Source organism: Muntiacus reevesi, chromosome 3 (assembly GCF_963930625.1).
Source record: "Muntiacus reevesi chromosome 3, mMunRee1.1, whole genome shotgun sequence".
Taxonomy (NCBI): domain Eukaryota; kingdom Metazoa; phylum Chordata; class Mammalia; order Artiodactyla; family Cervidae; genus Muntiacus; species Muntiacus reevesi.
In genome coordinates this window covers 239,094,839-239,107,079 of record NC_089251.1, presented here as the reverse complement: position 1 = coordinate 239,107,079, position 12,241 = coordinate 239,094,839, and the positions used below count along the sequence as shown (strand labels likewise).

The 12,241-nt window shown below is 42.1% G+C and overlaps 1 protein-coding gene across 6 annotated transcripts in view; it reads left to right on the top strand.

Annotated features, from left to right (window-relative positions):
- Nucleotides 1–2,259: 2,259 nt before the first annotated feature.
- COBLL1 (cordon-bleu WH2 repeat protein like 1) overlaps nt 2,260–12,241 on the top strand; it is a 166,929-nt gene continuing 156,947 nt past the window's right edge. For 2 of the 6 annotated variants that reach the window (XM_065931671.1, XM_065931668.1), the window contains exons 1-2: nt 2,565–2,647; nt 3,342–3,456. In XM_065931671.1, the coding sequence (XP_065787743.1) occupies nt 2,638–2,647; nt 3,342–3,456 (125 nt within the window). In that variant the 5' untranslated portion in view covers nt 2,565–2,637. Of the gene's footprint in view, nt 2,354–2,564; nt 2,648–3,341; nt 3,457–12,241 lie in introns of those variants that run through there. The other 4 variants (XM_065931666.1, XM_065931665.1, XM_065931669.1 and 1 more) reach the window with 3 other exon arrangements.

Here is a 12,241-nt window from a genome sequence, read left to right as displayed (position 1 = left end):
ACTGATATACTATTTCCCAATATAAAGCATCAATCCTGCTGCTTAAAAGATCTTTTTTGTGCAAGACCTGCAGATACATCAGGTAACAAAATAATGATTTGCTATCTGTATAGTCCATGGGGTCGCAGAGAGTCATATGTGACTGAATGACTTTCACTTTCACTTTACTCCTTAATTCATTCCACAAATAATATATGCAGAGAACTTCCTATGTCCTGGGTTGTTCTTTCAGGACACAGAATAGGATGTGCCCCCCTAAACACTCCAATTGTGTTCTTGTGTAAATCAATAACTGAAACAAAGTGTCATGGGGCCTGGCCCCACCTTGCAGAATCTAAAGTGGGCTAAGAAAGGGAGGGGCCAATTCTTTATGTGTAGTCCAGAAAGTCTTCCAGAGGATATGACACCTAAGCACATGCATTAACCATGACTGGATCGAGAGGTCAAAGGAGATTTCCAAATAGAAATTGAGCTGAATCTTGGAAACCTGGACAATTTTGCAGTAGTTCATCACAATGAGAGGAAAGGATGAGGGGAGTAGGATAATTTCCCACTATTATATATAAAGACTTTTAGCAACTTTGTTTACTATTTTGCTAATGAACTATGTAACCAGCAGACTATAGGGGGAACAGTTTAGTGTCTACTATATGAGAACACCAAGTCTAGCCTATTAGGGATTCTGAAAGTGGTCAACTATATCTAAGGTAGGCTAAGTCATACTGGACAACAAATCACTCCAGTATTTTAGAAGCTTAAGACAAAACAAGTTTATTTCTTGCTTTATGAAGATTCTGTTGTAGGTCCTGGGGTATCCAGGGCAGCTGTGCTCAGGGTAATAATAGGGCATCCCAGGGTCCTTCTGTCCTGTGTCACTTCCATCTGACTATAACCCTCCGTGATTGCAGCCGCAAGGGAAGGGAACCTAGAGAACCAAGCACTGACCTGTCAGTGAGTCTACCAGGAAATGAAACATTACATGTCTGCTCACATTTACTTACAAGTTACATCACCATACCTAATTTCAGTGGGGTGGAGAGTATAATCCTCCCCTACACCTAAACCCAGAAAGAGGACAGGGAAAATTGGTAAGCACTCAAAATGCCTTCAGCAGTCATGAAATGTTATGGTAATGTTTTATGATTCAGATTAGTCTAATGGAGTTTACTAGCATGTCATAAATTAAGGTTGAAACTAACTAAAGTTTATTCTTCATCTAGCGATTGAAAGTTACTTATCTGACTCATGAAACTGTTTAACCTGTGTCATTTAAAGACTAAAATTCAGATGGATTTAAATGGAGTGATTTGATTAATATTTATATCCAAGAAAATATTGAAAAGCAAATTTTTCTGGTATGGTTCTGATATTGTAATCCACATAAGCTACTTTTTTCCCTTTTTTATATTCAGAGATACACTGAAAGGCATATATCATGCACAGGAGTGAATAAATATTAAATCAATGCTTCTCCGTAGAGACAAAAGGCATACTACTAGATAGTTAGCATGTTACTTAGTTTCAGCAATCTTTGTATCAATCACTGCAGTTCCAGCTACAATGGGTATATAACTGAGAGAACATTTAGTCAAGCAATGGTTCTAAGTATCAACCTAATTTTTACCACCTTCCAAATGTTATTGTATCAATAGGGTGAAATGGCTAACACAGATGTACTACACGATGCTGATACCCAGTACAGGCCTCATTTACGACCTTCTTTCACCTAACCTCTCAACTACAGTTGATGGAAATACTTTAAACTGTAAAGTTACTTTCTTAATTAATTCACATTATTTTTCAGAATGCAAACTTTCGGGCCCATCAGAATTGGCTTGCACTTTACAAAACCTGGCAGGCACGCATAATAGCACACAGGATTTGCAAATACTTGTTTGTCAGGTGTAAAGAATCCCGTAAAGAGCATGCACGTGGGAACTAAAACGTATACACAAGTACACGGTTGTGCCTATGGTAGTCCTTTCTTCCCATAAAACTTTCAAGAGGTGAATAAAACCTGTCATTCGATTCTTACTTTATAGATCGTTATTAGACATAATATTGTCTGGTCCTCATGTCACAGTTGTTAAAAGCTTAAAAATAAAAAGAAGGAAAAAAATGCCTCTGAAGACTGGACAAGCTTAAACCCGCCACCAATCAGAAAGATCACAGTGTCACAGGTATGCTTTTAACAGGACAGCAACCTCAGAGGTCAAGCTGGGGGGGAAAAAAAAAAGAAAGCACCCTGGACGGAGGTCAGACTGCAGGGAGGGCAAGCTGCAGGCCCCATCCTGCGGGTTTCTCCCGGTACTTCCGCAGCCCCCAGGTCCTCCGCTCCGGTTCCCGCAAGGGGGTACGTTCCCTTCCTCCCCACCTGTCCGGCTGGGCTTCCCGAAGCGAAGCCCTAGCGGTGGGGGTGAGAACACGCCGCGCGGGAGCCTCCTTTCGGTTCGGCTTCCCCAGCTGGACCCCGAAGCCCCGGGGGAAGGAAATTACCGCTCAGTGCTCTCCCACCCCCGCCCCGTTCCTCTCTCCGGCTCGCTGCCTGTCTCGCTTTGATGCCGCCGAGCCCCATCGCCACTTCTGGGCGGCCAACAGGCGGAGGCGGCGGCGAGCTCCCGGGCTCCAGGGAGGGAGATGGGGCAGGGTGAGTAAGCCGGCCCGGGGAGAGGATCCGGAGCGCCCGGCACCCGCCCACGGGCAGAGGAGGCGCTGTCTGGCCCGGCCCGCGCGGGGCAGAGCCTGGGAGAGGCTTGCCGCTCCCCTCTTCCTCCCAGTCCCGGCTGGGAGCCGAACGCGAGCGCGCCGGCCGGGGGAGGGAAGAGTGGGAGAGGAAGCCGCGGGAGAGAACAGGGAGCCACTGTCCCCTTTTGAAAAGAAAGTAGGAACCCTGGGTGGGAAAAAACAAAGGCGCCCTCCCAACTTTTCTTCGCGCAAAGTTTTCCCAGGGCGTTCTGTTTGTGCGAACTCGGCCGGCGGAGCCCGGGATCGCGCTGCCGGCGTGGCGGCTGTGCCTGTGCGCCTCGCCCCGCTCCTCCTCCTTCCAGCCTGGGCAGCTCCGCTCCCTCCCCGAGAGGCGCCAAATGGCTACCCAGTCACCTCGCGGGGCGGGGGCTGCAGCGCCGCCTCCTGCCGCCGCCGCTCCGGGCGGCCGCTAGACCCGGCGGCGGCGCTGCCCGCGGACGGGGAGCCGGGCCCGCAGGTGGAAGCGCACCCTGGAGGCGGACGGGCGGGTCCCGGGCTGGGGGCGGCTCGGGCGGGCTCTTGACGTGCGGCCAGCCCCGCTCGGGCCTCGGGTAAACGAGCGTCCCGCCCTGACCCGCCGGCCTCTCCCACTCCAGCAGTGACGCGCTGCCTCGGAGCCAGAGCCCGCGCAGCGCCCCGCAAGGCGATGGACGGCCGAGCCCCGCGCGTGCAGGACGCTCCGGCGGCGCTCCCGCCGGCCGCACCCGCAGGGTAAGCTTCGAGTGCCGCGCCGCCCCTCACCCGGGAGGGCGAGAGCTGCCGGGCCTTCACCCGTCACCTGGCTGGCAGCTCGCCGCCCCGTCGGCGACCGAATTCACCAGCCGCGGGACACGCGGCCGACGGGGCTGCTTCCTCCCGGCCTCCTCGGAGGCCGCCCCGGGGTGGGGGCTCGGTGGGTTTTGATTGCTTTCCTACCGGGCTGCTCTGAGTTGCTAAAGGGCAGCTGAATGCCAAGAATTGGGTAAGGACTCCGGGAGCAAAAATGGTAACAAAGGGCTCCTTGTTGGGGCTCTGGGAGACCGGCGGACGGTACCTGTAAGTGAGCTGCTGAGAAAGGGAAAAAAGTTTCCTTGGCCGAGGGCTGAGGCTCAGCAGGTGAGCCGTGTCAAGGTGACTGTAAGGAGGAGGCTTTCCGCGGCGGGTGGAGGGCGACGGGAAGGTGTGCCAGCTGTCAGCCCGCAGTGACAGTTCCGGGACCCGGCCGGGTGCGCGCCTCTGATTGGGGGCGTGTGTGCCTGTGGCCAATTGCCAGTGGCAAAGCCTAGCGCAGGGTCAGACCGCAAACACGGGGCATCTCTTTGTACCCTCACGTGTTAGGAGAGATTGGAATGGAAGGGGCTGTCACATGGTGAGTTAATATTCAGTGGAGCACGTCTTCCTGCCAGATATGCTAATAATCACCTTGCTAAGCGTTTGGGTAAACAGTAATGAGAACAGGTAGTTCTGCAAGAGGTGGGGAGAATCTGAAAATAACCTTCGTCTTGGTAAACAGTGAAGGCTTTACATGGGCGCTAGTTGAACTTCTGAAGCGGGAAACCCCTTTGGGAAAGTGTAACATTTTCCTTCAAGTGTTCCCCCAATTCAATTTCTTTCCCTATAGTTAATCCGAACACAGCAGTGCTCTCAAGAGACTATGAACATTCAGAAAAGAATCGGTAAGGAAAAGTCTGTTTTATAGCTAATGAATGAGAGTTGCACAGTTGTCTTGATTTGAGAGAAGAAAAGTCATTTTTTACCCCGGAACATGACACGCGTTTCCTTAGAAGCAGGTCACAGCATGTTTGTTCATCAGAGACCATTCGAACATTGGCAGTTGTCTAGAGGAAACATGGAAAAGTCTCCAAGCAGCATGACTAATATAAAAGATATTTAGTATAATGCTTACGTAGAGGAAACATGCAGTGTGTGAATTAATTCTTTTTCTTCCAATTAGCTATCTTCTCCCCTCTGCAAATAGCTGTATTTCTGTGGACTTCCGTTCCTATTCTTTACCCAGATTTTTCATTATTTAGATATAATCATATATATTCTTTCATATATTTCATAATATATATAATGTATGGGGAAAGAAGTAAATTGGCAGGAAGATATTAATCATAAAAGCATGAACCTCTAAAGGGAGCTTCAGGAATACTGAAATGTATTCAGGTATCTCAAAATAAAATAGTATTAAATTGGTGGATTTGAAAGTGCATTAGACTAAGGTACTATTTGGGCTTCCTCCATGGCTCAGTGGTAAAGAATCCGCCTGCAATGTAGGAGACAGGAGTGGAGGGTTGGATCCCTGACCCAGGAAGCTCCCCTGGAGGAGGAAATGGCAACTCTCTCCAATATTTTTGCCCGGAAAATCCCATGGACAGAGGAGCCTGGCAGGCTACAGTCCATAGGGTTGCAGAGAGTCCAACATCACTGAACACACACAGACAGATACTATTAAAAAAAAAAAAAAAAATAGAACCCAGCATATGCACATACACAAAATACACTAGTATACTTTTATGGGTGTTCAGAAGTCAAATAATTCTGTGAGTAAAATAGGCGAGGTCAGATACCTTACATAAAAGAAATGAGAAGAGCTTTCTAATGATAAGCACGACTGTAGTAAGACACTTCAGATTTTACTTTTGAGGATTTAAAGGTTAAACTGAAATTCTGTGCTTCAAAAGAATGTACAACATTGCTTTATCTAATTTCTGAAATATGAAGAAAATACATCTTAGAAAATTTGTCCTGCCCTCTCCAAATTTAAGAAGAGATAAGTTGAAAAATGCTTCAACATCTTATCTAAAATAGCATCCCCTCCCCCATATCATTTTACTGTATTATTTGGAGAAGTTAACAATATTTGAAAGGTAAAAATGTTAAAAATATTACTTCTCTGTTTTCACTTGTTTGTCTTGTCCCTGGGTGTATTCCAAGTGCCTGTTATATAGTATTTGTTGACTATTCATTATTCAATATTACTTCTGTTCTTTTTCTCAAAACCCCAGTATGTTAAAAAGGTTTTAATTCTGAGGGAAAAAAAGGAATTATTATAGAGATGGACAGTTCTTTGGGAAGTGGTAGGGCCAATCTATATGTTATAATAAATGTTAGGTTTGAAAGTACATTCTTTACTAATTAAATCATGACTCCAGTAATTTATGACACCTAGCCTAATCCTTAACTTATGAGGCCTAGCTTAGCCCTTACAGGCTTCCCTGGCGACTCAGGCCATAAAGTGCCTGTCTGCAATGCTGGAGACCTGGGTTCGATCCCTGGGTTGGGAAGATCCCCTGGAGAAGGAAATGGCAACCCACTCCAGTACTCTTGCCTAGACAATTCCATGGATTGAGGAGCCTAGTAGGCTACTGTCCATGGGATCGCAAAGATTTGGACACGACTGAATGACTTCACTTCACGTCTTAGTCCTTATTCTTGAGTATTGCTGCTCTAAGGAATGTTTCTGTATGTACTTTTCCAAGTTTTAGATCCTTGTAATATGTCATTTTAAAGAAATTTAATGCAACTCCTTATTTTACAAATGAGAATCTGAAGCACAGAGACAGTGATTTTCGAAGGCCCAGAGCAAATTAATGGCAAAACCTGAAGGAAAACCCAGGGTGTTAGTCGCCTAGTTCATTGCATTAATTGCTTTTAATCTTTTTCAGATCACAATATGATAACATTTCAGCTGGATGCATTATCTTTAGAGCTGCTAGCGCTGGTGATTTTACTTGCCAAAGTGGATAGACATTTTTAACTCTTTGAAATTTAAACGTCAAAAGTTGACCTTGCTTTGAGAGACCTTATTGGTGTTTTGATTCTGAAACAAGTTTTCAAGCATGGCATATTTGCATATTTCTTTATTGACTTGCAGCATTGGAACTATGGAGCTAATTGAAGGCACAGTAAAAAATTAAGAAATGATTTAGCAGCTGCTTCCTTTAGCTTTTATTTGGAGGCATCTTTGGTTTGAAAGTTTTACTTTTGATTGTTTAAACAGGTCTCGTTAGCTAACATGTATTAACTACTTAGAAGCTGAATGCCTTAGCATTCAGGTTTCAACATAATCACCTGGGTATCTTTAAAGCAAGTACACATGTTCTCACACTCTTACCTATCCTAACTTTAATTGATCTGGGAGGGGAGGAGGGCATGGGGAGTTTTAAAATACTGCTAGTTGTTTCTAATATGCATCTGGATCTGAGAATCATTGATTAAGCAGGTATCACCAGCTGAGATAGAGATGGAACCATAAATGGAATGGAGGCTGCTATTAATCATTTTTAGCAAACTTAAGACCCTAGCGTTCAGCTTTCTTTTTACTTTTTGAAAGATTCCATTTAGATGCTCTATAGTATTGTTTAATTTTAATTTTTTTTTTACTTTTTGAGGAAGTATATTAACTCCATTTTATGATTTTGTATCTGGGGCTCAGATAATTAACTTATGCAGAGCTATACAATGCTAAGATATGCACGAGTAATAAAAACAAGGTCTAATCCCCAAAACTATGCTCTTCATCCCTAGGTCTGTTACCCAGGATGTTTGCTACCATGGATGATACTGAATGGATTATTTAAAGTGGCCTTATGCAAACATCTTGAAATTACATTTGTAGTATGTTTAAAAAAAAAAAAAATCCTACAAAATTGAATGCATATGAAAAAACCCAAAGCCTTAAAAGGAACTTAAATTTTTGGTTTATATCTTTAAAGTCATATTTAACATTTTCATGTGTTTGGGATGATTTATCTCATAGTATATTGACACCTTTCTTTTTGTCAGATGACAGATATGTCGTAGCTATACTTATTTTTGCTCTTAGGCAGCAATTAAATTTATTATAGCATAGTTTCAAACGTAGAATTTTTGACCAAATAGGAAAAATAAAAGTGTTTTTTAAGACACTGCTAAACATTTTTTTCAAAGTCTATAATTTTCTCTGAATGTATTAGATGGTAATTTAATACCGTTATCACTTAACCTTATTATTGAAATGCCAGTTGTATTTATATAATAAATTTCAAGCTTCATGTCATTGAGACAACTGCTCTAATGCAATTAATTAGTCAAAACTTGTGAGCCCTTATTTACATTTAACACATTTTTCTGAGCACGGGGAGGCTGGCTCCTGATCCAAAGAGCTTTACTAAAAACTTATTTGTAACTTTGCAGGGAAAAAAGGAAAGTGCTGTTAGTGTAGAAGTGGTACTTTGATATTAACTTTAAAAGCATACTGTGGATATGCTTAGGATTTAAAATATAATGTCATGGTTCATTGGTCAGCAGACTTTGTTCAGAGGGTTGAAATGGACCCTCTATCTGTCTTATGTTTTCCTCCTTTTTTTTTTTTTTATTGTGGAGTAATACACACAAAATTTATCATCTTAACTATTTTTAAGTGTACAGTTCAGTATGAGGTACATTCATATTGTGCAACTGTTATCATCATCTATCTCCAGAACTCTTTTCATCTTACATAATTGAAACTCTATACCCTTTGAACACTAACTCCCCATTTCTCCTCTCCCCACCACTCCCGACATCTGCTATTCCTCTTTCTATCTCCATGATTTTTGACCACTCTGATTACCTTGCATCAGTGGAATCAAACAATCTTTGTCTTTTTGTGACTGGCTTACTTCACATATTATAATATCCTCAAGATGCATCCATGTTGTATCATATATCAGAATTTCCTTCCTTTTTGAGACTGAATAGCAATGTACTTTTATGCATTTACCTATCGATGGACACAGGTTGCTCCCCTTGTTTTAGCTACTGTGACTATTGCTGTTAGGAGCATGAGTGTTTAGCTATCTCTTTGGGGCACTGCTTTAAGTTCTTCTGAAGCAGAATTACTGGATCTTATGGTCATCCTGGTCTCCCCAGGTGGCGGTAGTGGAAAAAAACCCTGATGCCAATGCAGGAGACAAAAGTGATGCGGATTCAATCTCTGGGTCCGAAAGATCCCCTGGAGTAGAAAATGGCAACCCACTCCAGTATTCTTGCCTGGAGAATCACATGGACGGAGGAGCCTGGTAGGCTACTGTCTATAGGTTCTCAAAGAGCCAGACACGTGACTTAGCACACACAGCGTGGTCATCCTATTTTTAATTTTTTCGAGGACTGCTATACTGTTTTCCATAGCAGCTATACCATTTTGCATTTCCCAAAACAGAGCACAAGACTTCTGGTTTTTCTACATCCTTGCCAACACTTGTTGTTTTATTTTTTTGAAAGCAACCATTCTGTTACGTGTGAGATGGTATCTCATTGTAGTTTTGATTTGCTTTTCCCTAATGTTGAGCATCATACCACGTGCTTGTTGGCTATTTGTATATCTTCTCTTGAGAAATGTCTATTAAAGCTTTTGCCTATGTTTCCTTTGGTTTGCTTTTTTTGGCTGTTGAGTTTTAGGGATTCTCTTCATATTCCAGATATTAACCCCTTATCCTCTACCTGTCTTTGTAAGGCATTGTTGGTACACAGCCATACCCACTTATTTGCATATTGTTTATGGCTGCTTTCGTATTATAGCTGAGTAGTCCAGGCAGAGATATTATGATCTGTAAGCTAAAAATATTAGCCTTCTGTCCATGTACAGAAAAAGTTTGCTGATCCCATGGGACAACTTATGAAATTGGTAAATGAAATAGTGATGATTCCAAATTTATTTACTTGGGAGGGAGGCATGTAAGTATTGAACTTAAATATAAATTAGAACAAAATGATATTTGTTTGCATAAAGCAAGATAATTCTTATAGTAAGCACTTAACATTCAATGGTGATCGATGGTTGTGTTTCCTCCTGGCCACCGCCCCCCCCCCCACCCCCAAGTGAAAACTTAGGCTTGGCTTGTTGGCAAGCAATGTAGAAATTATAACATTGATGTGATTTCAGAATATATTTTAAAGAAAAGTTCTACACTTCTGTGCTGGAGATGCTTTCATGAAAAATGACTGATGTACGGTAAAGGTGTTTAGAAACAAATGTGCCTAGGAGAAGCTTGACCAAAGGTATACTTAATTCCTATCGAGTTTTTTTCAGCCTATACCTATTTTCAGTTAAGCAAACTGTCTTTATAATAATAAGTGTTTTTGTTGTTGCTATTAAAGATCTTTCATATTCTGCAGATTTTAGTGCTCTAACATTAGAGTGACAGTTATTAGAAGAACTTTTTTTTCTTTTTTTCTTTTTTTAATGACTTTGCTAAATTTTTTCCCCATCTGTTACAGTAAAAACAAACTAAAAGTATGGGAGAAAGAAGTTTCCCATGACTATTTATAAAGGGCCAAATGTCTTCAGTTTTGATACAAACTTCATATCTGAGGAATGAATCCCTTGGAAAAGATTCTCAAAGACTGACTAGTCTTTAGAAAAATGCTAGAGTGACTTGTCCCCACCCTGCCCCATACTTTAAGTTCACATTGCTGCTTATAAACTTAAATAAGTCAAAACTATTTATTGACTTTGGACACTAAAAAAAAAAAAGCTGTGGAAGGGAGTCTGTGGTAGTCTAGTGGTTAGGATTCAGAACTTACACTGCAGAGGCCTGAATTCCATCCCTGGTCCAGGAACCATCCTGCGTGCCACACCGTACAGTCAAAATACAAAAAAATAAAAAAATCTCACTTCAGAATAGCATGTATACTTAGGAGTGGAATTGCTAGGTCAGAAGAATATGCATGTATATTCATCTTTTATAGACACAGTCATTTTTCCAAAGTGATTCCACAAATTTATATTCCCATCAGCAACATATGAAAGTTCTAGTTGTTCCACAGTTTCGCTAAGAATTAGTGATGGTCAGTCTTTTCCATTTTAGTTTTTTTGAAAGGTAAGTAAAAATACTGCATTCTGTAATATCTCAATAAAGCTAAGGGGAAAAAATGGGGGAAAAAATGCTATGGAGTTGAATTGTGGAGTAGTTTGACCAAGAAAGGCTTTAAATGGGATGCGCATCTCATCATTACAACAGCAAAGAATGCTGGCAGGAGAAACAGTTTAAGCTTAACTTGTAGAAAGCCAAAAACTAAGAATTATTTGCAGCTTTTACTGTATGTTAAATAGCTACACATCTTTACAGAGGTTACAATTTCCAAGTTTCACAGGGAACAAGTGAAGATATTTAGGTATCCTGTATGGAGCAGTATCGTGATGTACCTTTTCATGCTGTGTAACTCAGACTGATAGCTCAGACAGAGGCAGGCTTTCAGGACTTTGGTGGGAGGAAAACACAGTACGTTACAGAACTGAGTCATTTTCTTAACCTCTACGCTCTAGAAAAAAAAAATGTAGCCTCATTATGGCTTTCAGGTATGTGGTTGTGACATGGTGAGGATGAAGGTGCTAGGTGAGCAAAAAGTATGAGAAGAATGATATCTGAATTCCTCGTCTTCCCTGTAGGTACTCATGTACCCTTCCTGTTGATTACCTCCCCCCCCCCCCCCCCCCCACTGAAAGCAGAGCTTTAGAGACAATGTAAATAAATAATTACTTTTTGAAAAAGAGTGTGGGTTAATAGGACAGAGGTTTTCCTTGGTAATTGCCTCAGGCTTGGAGAAAATTGCTTTGGATGAAATTAAAAGTGAAAATGCCATCCATATTGGGTGGCATTTGATTTTTAAAAATAGATAGCTCAGTTGGTAAAGAATCCGCCTGCAATGCAGGAGACCCCAGTTAGATTCCTGGGTTGAGAAGATCTGCTGGAGAAGGGATAGGCTACCCACTTCAGTATTCTTGGGCTTCCCTTGTGGCTCAGCTGATAAAGAATCCACCTGCAATGGGGGAGACCTGGGTTCAATCCCTGGGTTGGAAAGACCCCCTGGAGAAGGGAAAGGCTACCCTCTCCTGTATTCTGGTCTGGAGAATTTCATGGACTGTATAGTCCATGGGGTCACAAAGAGTCGGATACAACTGAGCGAGTTTCACTTTCACTTTCAAAGTGGTTCAGAGTTAAGCCTCTGCAGTGGGGTCAACACTTTGGGTCCAAAATGTGGATCTGCTTTTAAAATAATGATTTTGATTTTCTCATGTAGGGTGTAACTTGATTTTAAATAGGGTTGAATACCAAAGGATATGTTTTGGAAACATATCACAATATGTTTTGAAAACAATAATATCAGTGGAAGATGCATTGTTTCCTCAATGTAATTAATTTGAGAGATTAATACTACTTTGTACGCATTTTGGTGTATTTTTAAAAATTACACCATTTCACTTTGCAGTGATTCAATTGCCACTTCTGTACTTAACACCAATCTTTATTTGTAAGGAAATAGAGTTAAGATGCTCAAATATAGGTGGGCCATTTATCACCAGTCCTTGACTTTCCTCTCTCTAAGCTGTACACCTGCTATTACAAGCACATTCACACAGGCTACTGTTTCTGGAGAAATGGAAGTGAAGAAGTATTAGAATAACCCCAAGGGGAACAGCCAGAGTTTTAACAGCTGCTATAGTCATGTATATCAGTTCAGTTGCTCTGGGAAAGCAGGAAATTGAGTT